The sequence below is a fragment of the Saccostrea cucullata genome, unplaced genomic scaffold (assembly GCF_032062105.1).
Source record: "Saccostrea cucullata isolate Sc308-1 unplaced genomic scaffold, CSIRO_AGI_Scuc_v1 ctg1850, whole genome shotgun sequence".
In the NCBI taxonomy this organism is placed as follows: Eukaryota; Metazoa; Mollusca; class Bivalvia; order Ostreida; family Ostreidae; genus Saccostrea; species Saccostrea cuccullata.
In genome coordinates this window covers 140403-151781 of record NW_026921361.1, presented here as the reverse complement: position 1 = coordinate 151781, position 11379 = coordinate 140403, and the positions used below count along the sequence as shown (strand labels likewise).

The 11379-nt window shown below is 32.6% G+C and overlaps 3 protein-coding genes across 3 annotated transcripts; all 3 read left to right on the top strand.

Moving 5' to 3' along the window:
- The first annotated feature begins 1550 nt into the window (after window positions 1-1550).
- LOC134259817 (golgin subfamily A member 6-like protein 26) lies at window positions 1551-3485 on the top strand. The gene is made up of 3 exons (XM_062742420.1): window positions 1551-1842; window positions 2221-2285; window positions 2382-3485. The coding sequence occupies exons 1-3, from the start codon at window positions 1551-1553 to the stop codon at window positions 3240-3242; spliced, it is 1218 nt and encodes a 405-aa protein (XP_062598404.1). The 3' UTR covers window positions 3243-3485.
- A 2255-nt stretch (window positions 3486-5740) lies between these two features.
- Window positions 5741-6438, top strand: LOC134259816 (putative leucine-rich repeat-containing protein DDB_G0290503). Its single transcript, XM_062742419.1, has one exon. It carries the CDS (start codon window positions 5748-5750, stop codon window positions 6393-6395), a length of 648 nt encoding a protein of 215 aa, XP_062598403.1. The 5' UTR covers window positions 5741-5747; the 3' UTR covers window positions 6396-6438.
- An 813-nt stretch (window positions 6439-7251) lies between these two features.
- On the top strand, window positions 7252-10864 carry LOC134259815 (uncharacterized). The gene is made up of 6 exons (XM_062742418.1): window positions 7252-7507; window positions 8388-8483; window positions 8785-9014; window positions 9583-9733; window positions 9930-10058; window positions 10668-10864. The coding sequence occupies exons 2-6, from the start codon at window positions 8405-8407 to the stop codon at window positions 10799-10801; spliced, it is 723 nt and encodes a 240-aa protein (XP_062598402.1). The 5' UTR covers window positions 7252-7507; window positions 8388-8404; the 3' UTR covers window positions 10802-10864.
- Window positions 10865-11379: the final 515 nt, after the last annotated feature.

The window sequence follows — 11379 nt, the reverse complement described above, 5'->3', positions numbered from 1 at the left end:
AAAAATAATCCCCGAGATGAAACTTCGTCTTTTCATTAGAATGTTACAGAATGGGCAAAGATTGCACTATTCTTCTACCAATGACCTTGAACTTGTTCAAATGACCTTGGTTAAAGTTTTTGACACATCTCTAGATCACAAGCAATCTTAATATCAAGTATGAACTTTCAGTTGCACTTCATTGAAATGTTATTGACAAGGCAAAATGTTACATACATATGGATGGGTGAACAAGGTGATTCCTATCCCCCCCTCCTTTTCCAAGTTTCGTTTGTGAGGAATATAAAATTCCTTTTGAAATTGAATGTGCATTTATTTATTAACAATAGCAATATTATGAGTATGCTCTGATCAGAACCAATATGACCAATATAATGAACACTGTACATGTATTCAAATTACCCCATCCCTTCAAAAAAAGCTTATTATTGCCAGATTTTCACACATTTTAAACCATTTGTAACTTTTTTCTACTAAAGTTGCCTGCAAATTTTATTGTATAGATATGACATATAGATAACCCCTAACAAGATCACATCTTTCATTTTTCCAGCAGTGGTTGTAGATTTTGTGTATATAGTGATAAACATATGTAATTTTCTTCCAAATTTATAAGCATTGACGCCATGTTCTTTTCCCGTTGTCATGGCAACAATATCACTAAAGAAATTTTGATTTTCCTTTTTTTGGAGAATAAAGTAATTCCATCTTTAAACATATAAAGTAACCCAAATACCTTATCTTATCACGTTCAGAAAGCATATTCATAGAAAAATGTCTAAAAATCATTGATTTTCATAAGGATTTATGAACCCGTTGCTAAGGAAATGAATTTCCTTGGATACCAGTCCCTTCATACGTTCGAAAAATTTTTTAATTGTGTTTAAGCATTAGGTAGGACAAAATCTTTCATATACCAAAAGCTTTTGAAAAAATAAAATTTTGACTTTCCATTCAATGCTCGATGCTTGCTGATTTTGACTCTTAAAACGATTTTCTTCTGGCTTATAGATTTATAATTATGTTACACGAGTCAGTTGGATGAAAGTAAAATGGTTTTTAGTTATAATAAATTGTTAGTCCATTAATCAATTGTTGGAAACATATTTCCCCCATTTTGTTGTGTATTGTTACACTTAAAGCCTTCTAAACACATCAGTATTGACATTTTAAAAACACTTTGTGTACACGCAAGTTCAACGTAATTTATTAACAAGCTCTGACAGTGGCCTCTTGTATAGACCCACAAACTGTTTGCCAACCTGTAAATCAGCCGTATATTTATCGATTTCACCTTCCGTTTTGTTTGATTTTCTTATTTGCAGACCACTTTCGGATATTCGAATAAGTATTGAATGATCATTTTACCGTGCACCTTCTGCCATGTTCTGATAGAAAACTGTCAAATCTCAATTTATTCTTGGATTTTACAGAACTGGAGAAGACACCGGGGGGTTCATCTGAAAATATTCGGTGATTCATTTGTTTCTTCCTTCTTGTCAGAGGTCTTTTATTTTTCCTTGTTATGAAGTGGAAGCTATTGTCAAATGATGAACCGAGAACAGAGAAAGCGAATTACCCAAAATATCACCAATCTGAAGGAACGACTGGTAGATCTAGATCCCATCATTGACAGACTGATAGAAAAAGATGTGTTCACCCTGGAACACCGTGAGCGGATAGAACATGTCAGCCCTGCGACTCCACAGAAGAAGTTCAATGAGTTTATCCAGCTTCTGTTGTCCTCTCCGGAACCTAACACGTATTTTGTGTTTCTGGAAGCCTTGACGGAGGAGAGACATCATTACATGGCGGAGAGACTACAGAATACCGTCATCAGCGGTAGGTCAACTCCAAAACGGTTGTCTTATATGCTGCTGAGTGCCTGTTGTAGTATGTACTTCCCAAAATACAAATGAATGAGTGATTTGAATGAAGAATTCGATATATATGGCATAATGATTTTCAATTTCAAATATATATTTGTGCTGTTTTATAATGCATGCTCTAAACAGTCTTTTTTGTAATGGGATTCTATATATTGCATGTAAATTATCGACTAATTTTCAACAGTTTTAGTTTTACAGTAGATAGTTTATGAATAACATTCGCATCAAAACAAAATTCCTTCTAGATCCTGAGTCCTATTACTTTGTAGAATTTAAACTTTGTTTTACACATACAAAATTTGATTAGAAATACAAAGTTTTGCATTTTTAGGGACTTCCCCAGTTCGCAATTCCTACAGCAGGGACCGTTCCCGATCACGCGTCACCTCAGCCATGGTCTGTAAAATACCATTAATGGTTATTATATCAAAACTGTCTACATGTTTATTTGCTTGATTTTGTTCAATCAGTGTATTTACTGATGACTTTCAGAGTAGGAGGTCCTACGATCACTCGGGTGCATCAGGAGCAGCGGGGTTCAATTATGGTGGCGGAGCCGCTGCATTAGAACAAGTGATGTCTCGTCTGCTGTCAGACTTTGGCGGGAAAATAAATTCCAACATTTCCAATACTATACAGAAAATGCGAGCAGAAGACAAACAAGAGATGGAAAAGAGAATGGATGAAAAACTGGCTTCGTTCAAAAAAGAATGGGAAGATGAAAAATCTTCCATGCTAAAGATGAACGAATCTGCTATTAGAAACTTACAAACAAGTGTCGAGAAATTGAGAAGGTCAAATGAAGAATATAACAGACTGTCCGAAAAATATGAGAAACTGAAAGAAATGCAGAAGGAAATGCGCGAAAAAGAGAATGAAAGATGGCAGAGACTGTCACAATCCAATGCAGAGAAAGCACAGCTGAAAATAGCCAATGAAGACTTAAAGACACAACTTCAAAATCTACAAGAGAAAGTAGCCAGTTTGGAGGGCGAGAATAACCGGCTGAAAGAAAAAGACAGTCAGAATCAGATAGATTTAGAACACCTCGCCATAGAAAATAAAACCCTGATCCAGGAACTGGACGAGAAGGACAAAGAACGCCTGTCCCTGAAGAAGGAGGTGGAAATGGCGTACAGTCGCATCAGCGACGTGGTCAAATTCCAGAGGGAAAAATCCGAGCTGGAAGACGTCACCTACAAGAGCGCTCTAGAAAAGCAGTCAGAGAAACTGAACGAAATATTTGAGGTGGTAAATTCAATGAATACCAAAGACAGACCAAGACTATCATCTCGTAGTTTGTACATTGGGGGAAGTGGAATGAAAACTCCGAATAAACCTGAGAAGAAGTGAGACCGGGTGTTTTTGAAAATAACTACATAGAAGGATATCAGACAATATATACATTTCTGAATTATTTCCCTCTCAATACTTTAAAGGTTCGGAATTTGGATAGTACGGAAACAGGTTTAACCAAATATTGATTCAAGAATGAGCAAAATGAAGAATGAAATACTCGTGTATTCACCTTTTTCTGATGACATTTGTAATTAATCTGCATGACTTCAAAATGCAGCGGGGTTCAATTTCATATATTTCAGCGGAATAAATTAACTAATTGAAAAATATTCTTTTAAGTTTATCAGAAAATTCAAAAAATTATTATTAAATATTGTAGTATTTTCACGAAGAGAGCAAATTGTTTTTAAACAAGTGAGTTTGTTCAAAAAAAATGTTTTATAACATTAATAAAATCACCTGCAAAATACATTCATTTATATATATTGTTTCATTTTTCCAGCTTTACTTCTCTCTGTTTCATAGATTGAGATTATTTTGCCACTTTCTTGTAACAGAATTTATAAAATGAAATTTGAACAGATCTATCAATTTACCAAAGGTAAATTCCAGACCTAAATTCATGCATTATTGTCAGTAATGCATGCTTGTTAAATTATTACTCATTGTTCATGCTTTTTAAAGCTATTCACAAAGACCACTTCATATTCTAAGTGAAATTTAAGTATTCCAAGTGTTAAAAGTACGCAATGGTATTTCATCAGCTTTGTTGTGCAACAACCTTCTAGATAGTGATTATTTAAAAAAAAATAGGCTTCAGGTATACCGGTATACATTTATGAATGAAAAATATCTTTAAGCATTGTTCTGAATATTACTTTTTTTTGGAAGTACATATACATGTATAATGATAGACATTTCTGTAAAAGAATCCAGAATAATTCTAATTAAGCAAAGTAATGCGGTATATAGCTAGTTTATTATATGAGATAATATGATATAAACATTTTTCCAGTAAATAACAACAGAAATTCTGATCATCCCTTACATGAGATTTAGTTTTCCTAACTCTATCGATAAATTTGATTGTTCCTCATTATACTTTTTCCTTTTATATTGTCTATGCCTAAGGTTGTTGTATCATATTAGACTGATTGGATACAGACTGCAATCTATTTACATGTATTTATTTTAAAATCTACCACTGATATTTATTTTGTTAATCTAAAATGTGGTATTGATTCATTAAATAAACATATAATAAAGAATAACAGAATAACTATTAATTCTTTGTTTACTAAAAAAGTTTCAATGCTAACGAGAAAATAATTGTAAATATAATTTTAAAGAAAATCATCGATAAAACTTCAAATGAATGATGTCCATTTACAAAAAGTTTTAAGAACTTATAAAGGAAGAATTTGAAATGAAATTGCGAAATTTAAGAAAATCAAAACAAAACGGATTGCAATCTTTGTAATTTGATACTCTTTTAGAGAATGGCTGTATTATGGTCTAGCTGTTCCGTTGTAAAATTCTTTCAGTTGAATAATAAAAGTTGACTTAAGACTATTCGCTTATAATGACTCATATGCATTACACTACTGAGAGGCAAAACTTGCACAAGTGTGTACATATTGAATTATTCCAAAAGATCCAAAAAAAAATGGAAATGAAATAACTTCTAAAAAAAAAAAAGAACCATGAATAAGGAGGAGAAGAAGCGAATCCGGCAGAACCTGACGTATCTAAAGGAGCGTCTCACAGACCTAGACGGCATCATCGATATCCTCATTGAGAAAGACGTATTTGCATTTGAGGACATGGAAAAAATAGAACAGGTTACGCCACCTACCTCCCAGAAAAAGTTCAACAAGTTTGTACAGCTTTTGCTGCACGCTCCTTCTGGGGATGCCTACGCTGTGTTCTTGGATGCGTTGCGACAAGAGAGACACTTCTTTATCGTGGAAAAACTGCAAAATACCGTATTAGGTGGTAAGTATTTCAACGAAATTTTAATTAAAAAACTTTTCATTGATACAAATATAAAATTGTTATACATTAAAGAAATTGATGCTTTGTTTTTTTTTTCTTTATACATTTATAAAGTCTCATCGCCAACAAAGAATGTCATCTTTAAAGACAACCGAAGGCTAAGTTCAAATTGTTCTTCCTCACCTCAAGTAAGTCCAAGTATAAAAGTAATCTGTATGGAATGGGGAAAAGTAATTTAAAATTGTATATCTTTAATACATGTATATGAAATACAACTATGCAGTATATTAATGGTTTGGACCGTGGATATCGACCTGACCAGTGATGCAGGGATCCCTGGTTGGATTTATGGTCCAGCCATACTTTTTTCTGCTTTTCCTGTTAATAATTTGTGTCATTGACAACCTACAGACTTGGTGGTAAAATACATTGAAAAATTCTACTTAAAACTTAAGATGAAGTATACGTTGTTTGCCACAGTGTTAATTACATTCATTTAATTTACAGAGAATGAAACCTACTAGTATTAGAAATGTCGAAACACCCCACAGAAAAATAACAAGTATGGGACAAACAGATGTTGCGGATCAATTCAGTGATTTTTCTTCATTCAGCGAATGCCTTGAGATTAGGATAGGAGATCTACTGCAAAAAGTACGGTCTGAGGAAAAACTTGAAATCGAAAATCTTATTGATAAAAAACTTGATAAATTCTTGAAAGTTTTTGACTATGAGAAGGTACAGACTGCAATATTCAAGTTGGAAAAGAAAATCGAAGATGTAATGGACTCTAATGAAAATCACAGAATGGCTGAAAAATATAAAAAACTGAAAGAATCCGTGAAAGAAAACGAAGAGAAGAAGTGGGAAAAATTAACAGCCGCCAATATAGAAAAACAAAAATGGAAGACAGCTCACGATAAAATCAGAAAGGAGATGGAGGATCTAAATGAACGTATCAATGAGTTGGAATCTGAAAACAGAGATCTTAAAGAAGAGCTCAAAACGAAGAATGAATCAGTTTCCGGCCTAAAATTCGAGCTGGACGGATCTCGTGGACGACTGGAGGAATTAGTTTCCAAGAACAACAAGGAGTACAGAGCCCTGAAGAAGACAATAGAAAGACACATTGAAATACTGAATGCTTCCTTGTCGGCTGCAAAAATATCTTTGGTCCCAGACCAATGGCAGAGAAATCCATCACAGATTTGATACATTTCAAATACATACAATTATGACAACAATGATTTCTACAACTAAGAAACATTCGTTCTAAATCAAAAAGAAGTACAACTGAAGTTTCTTATACCTAAGACGATAGGTAAAGAGTCTTCATGTTTTTCTATCATACTATTAAAAACTGGAATGCATTTAAACTAGAAATCAAGAAAATGACTACCAAACAAAAATTTATGAAAAAATGTGACACTTTTTTTAAAATCTACAAATGCAATAGATTAATTATCATGGGTTGTATAATTTTATTTTTCAGAAGCATTACTGTGATAAATTTCAGGTATAAACGAGTAACTTAACTAATTAGGAATCATGTCATTTTTCAAAACATTGTTCTATATTTAATAAAGAAAGGAAATGTTTTTTTTTTTGGGTTCTTTTGTTGTTTTTATATTAAAGTTTGTACATTTTTACATTAAAAGTTTAAAACATACCGGTATCAATTTAAACTTAACTATTATAACAATCTACATGTATAAGCCAATATTCACTATTTCATCCCTCAAACATCGTAGACTGATGCTTAATCAACAACCGATTATGTTAAATCAACTAATTTTTAAAATCATTTACTTTGTTTATTCTAGAGTTGCATGTAGCAAAAATTATTTTGCAATTAGTTTGAGGTTTCATGTAGGATTGATTTGTCTCTGCACATATTAACGCTAGTGTCATTACATACAGACGGACGATAATATGTGCAGGGAGGGCACAGGAACAATATTTGTCCATTACATCGATATGTACAGCATGTACAGGGTGATAAAAATTTACATTTTTTTATATCAACAACTTGCTGGACGTTTCCACAAGACAATTCTATAAAACAGATTTGCAACCAGACAATATTTAGCAAGTTTAAAGTTTTGCTTCCTAATATATCCCAAAACATGCTAAAACAAATGTTCTACCTAACAATTCAGAGATGGGGAGATTGACCTTTGGTTTGATAAGATTAATCTTTTATCTTTTCCCTCTCCCTATATCAGAGTATCAGTCACTATCTTTAGCATGTCGTACTGTTTATAACATGTCGTATATCGGCTTCTCACACATACCCGTATAAAATAAAAGATGCACTGAATAAGGTATGTATATGTTTTACACTGTTTATATCTATATATTCTAACGGATTAGCAATGTTTACATCATTAAATCTACTATACAAATGACTTAGCAGGTCCTAGTTATTACATTATGTAATTTAAAATTAAGTACATATACAGGTAGGTACAGATACTATTGTAAATATTCTCTTTTTCTTTATGAAGATTAGACTATTTAAAATAAGATTCTCCAGTCAAAATGGGAATTTGACGTGATTCTTCTTAAGAGTAAATGTTCTTAAAGTTTTTAATGAATACATGGTAAAGAGGCTGGTCATATGTACAAAGATTATATAAGTAGGTAATGGCAAAGGTAAAAATATGTGCTGTACTTACATGCACTTTTATAGTTGATTTAAAAGAATACAGATTTATTATTTAATAAAATTGTATCAAGATGGACATTTAATTCTATAAATAATGAGACCATCAATTCAGTAATTCAATGAACGCGGTTCTCCTTGTATTTTGAGTAAATACACATGAAGTATAAATTCTTTGTAACCATGATTTGACCAAAAATGAATCTAGAGTATTTGATAAATTTTCCATATAAATTACAAATCACATAGTTCTTCAGTGTCTGTCTGTGAGAAGGATATACCATGTGTTTAAAGACATTCCTTTCCAGAGGGACAGATTCTCAGAAATTCTGTTCTGATGCATGGCCACTGGAAGTTTATAAATGAAAATACTCAATAAATGTACAGTGCCCATGTTCATGGTGAGCTAAAAGAGTGAAGCATGTAGTCTAACTGTATGTGACGGTGTGAATATATAATCACAAACCAATTCAAATCTTATAATATGATTACTACTGTTCTTTTTATTTTTACATGGAAAGATGTATTTTTTTTAACAGGGTGAGGATCTACAGGAATGTCACCAGTGATATTTGTATATTCATCGTTGATTTTTTTAGTGTGCGTTAATTGTGTGTATACCAGTACTCAAACCAGTAAGTAAGCTGTGTCATCATGTATTAAGTGTCTTTGAACGGAAAACCCATTCATAACTTATTGTCAAAATGCTGTGAAATACCTTTAATTCATAGATAATATAAATGCTTTTTTATTATTTGGTTTTTCGTGTTTTAATCTTCAAAACTTTGAGCTTCAAATTTATGCTTTATTGCTTTATTGTTTTGCCAAACTGGTGAGCATATACGTATACAGCGTTGAATGCTTAACTTTCTTACTGCATTATACTGTGTTCTATCAAACCCAGCAATACTTTCTTATTCATGATTTTTCCTTCAGTTGATGTGGATAAGAACGAGTGTGAGTACTACACGTCGTATAAGCTCAATCAGTTTAATACGTATGAGATCGTGTGGCATGGCTACGCCATCAAGGGGTGTGGGGTGGGCTTCTACGCCGAGGGGGACAACATCTTCTCCTTTGATGATTATAAGATCTGTGTTCAACCCATCGTCTGGAGAATGTTAGACTGCTCCTCTAAGCTCTACCTGAAATATAACGATGTCAAGGTACATGTATGTTTAAAGTTTTATCAAAATAATGTCAAAATGCACTTGGTTACGGAAAGCATTGAATTTTAATAAGTATTCTTATAAACTGAATGTAGTTTTAATTTCATCCAAGAAAAGCAAGATTAGATTTAGAATTCCTCAACTTTGCTAACACTGTGTTATGTCTTTTATCGCGGAATTGCAAACATTTTACATGATTATTATAAAAATGTGTTTTTTTTATGGGATAGGCAATTATATTTTTAATGCAAACAATAACCAATTGCAATTGCATTTTTAAAAAAAATTCTTTAGTTAAAATTATTCACAGTTTGCTTTATATGTACATGTAAAGAATACCAACCTTTATTATCCGAATAAAAAACACCATCCTTAAAAAACTAATACAGTAACTGCTATGATACCATTTTAAAATGTTTAAAAGAATAATATATATTCGGTCTTTCTGAGTAAAGCTGTAAAGAAGTGTGCAACTAGATGGTTTGAAATCATATATTTAAAAGTATTCCTCCTTCCCACGCTGAATTCATGATTGGAATTTAAATTTAAGGTAAAAACTTTTTAGAGTGTAGTTTGCAATGAAAGAGTCCCGCAGACCCACTGCAATGAAGCAAACATGAATCTAGATATAGAGGTTAAGATGCATGATCTGAACGCCTGGAGAGTGAATACCACCAGCTTTACGTTGAAAGTATACGCTAAAAATACCACATATTGTAAGTATAGCATCACCCCAAGCTTTAGGTAGACCATCATTAACGGTGAAATATTCATGAAAAATTTAAGCCAAAATACCATTGTGATAATTCTCTATGAGGGATTTTTTGTAATTGTATGTAAAAAGGTTTTATTATACATATTGAATTACAAAATGAATACCCATTGACTTTTGTGGTATTGATTTGTTTTTAGATGGAATAGGACTGTTGGCGGCTTGTGTGTTACTATGGGTCCTCATCGTGGCTATGTGTACGATAGTCAGAAGACGTCGTTCTATCAGACGACACAGTCGAGGGTCATCTACCTTATATAGTCTGTCAGGTATGGCAGTGTAATCCAAAAATAGAATAACTCTGATAGTTGTTTTCATCGATGCATATTTGTTTAAAAAATAAAATTCATTTTGTTCTTAATTTGCTAAAAATATTCATAGATCACGTGACTAGGTAAGTATAAATACATTGGGTCATACGCATTCTTTATCGACTCTCGCTATAACCTCGATACATGTATATTCACGCTGAAGAATGAAATTTCAGGAAAAGATTTTATTGTCTGTTCAAATATCGATTTATGCATGTTTACTTAAGGTCTTCAATCCCTAATAGGAAGAAATTCAATGAAATTGAAAACATAACAGATATGTCGGCATTGAATACTCAGTTTATTTAGACATACTTCCCATTTATTACTATAAGTATGTATAGTGGGATGTGTCCTAATTCATGACCTTGAATTTTGGTAAGAGTTATCTCCCCTTTTTTTAATTGATGAAAAAAATCAATAAAAAAAATTTTAGCCGGTCAAATTTATCAGTTTATTTTCTAGTCTTTTATTGAAAAGAACCCTCGGATTGTACATGCTTTGAATTTGTAAAAAGGATAGTTGTAGATGTTATGTTAAAGTTAAGATCGTGATTGATGTTTGTAGGTATTGACAACATAAATTATACAACATCAGAAGGTCCCTGTCCGCCGCCATATACACCACGTGACGACCATCCCTTACCGCCTTACTCTACAGAAGATCCTCACAAGGGAGATAATTCTATTTCACACATGTAGATCTCACCTACCAATGTTTATATTTGATCTATGTTTATTTATTAAATCGTTCTTTTTACTTTGTTACAGTATTGATGATTTTTAGACGTATGAATATAACAGGACTTTTGAGTGGGTGGGGCTATTGCTTTCGTATTTCACAGGTATATTCCTTGTGACAAGGTCTTTCTTTGACCTCTTGGTGTTTGACCCACTTTACCCCCCCCCCCCAAAGAAAATCACACTTTTAACCTTGATCATAACTTTTGAACAATTGTTTATACTTCAATGTGTATTCATTGTAATAAGACCTTTCCTAGGGTATAATTATTTTTGAACTTTTGACCTTGACCTTAATGTTTGACCCACATTCCAAATTTTTACACTTGGCCATTACTTTTGAGAACAAGGGCTTTCATATTTCGAGTTCACATATATTTGAGAAAATTCAACCCTCGCCATAAGCTGTCTTCAAGAAAATCCAAGTTCATACAATACTCACTTTCATATAAAATTAAGTTCAGTATTCAACAGAAAAATTCTTGTGAAATTTTCAAAGTCAAGGAATCAGTAACACAGAAGATAGAGCATAGATGGGA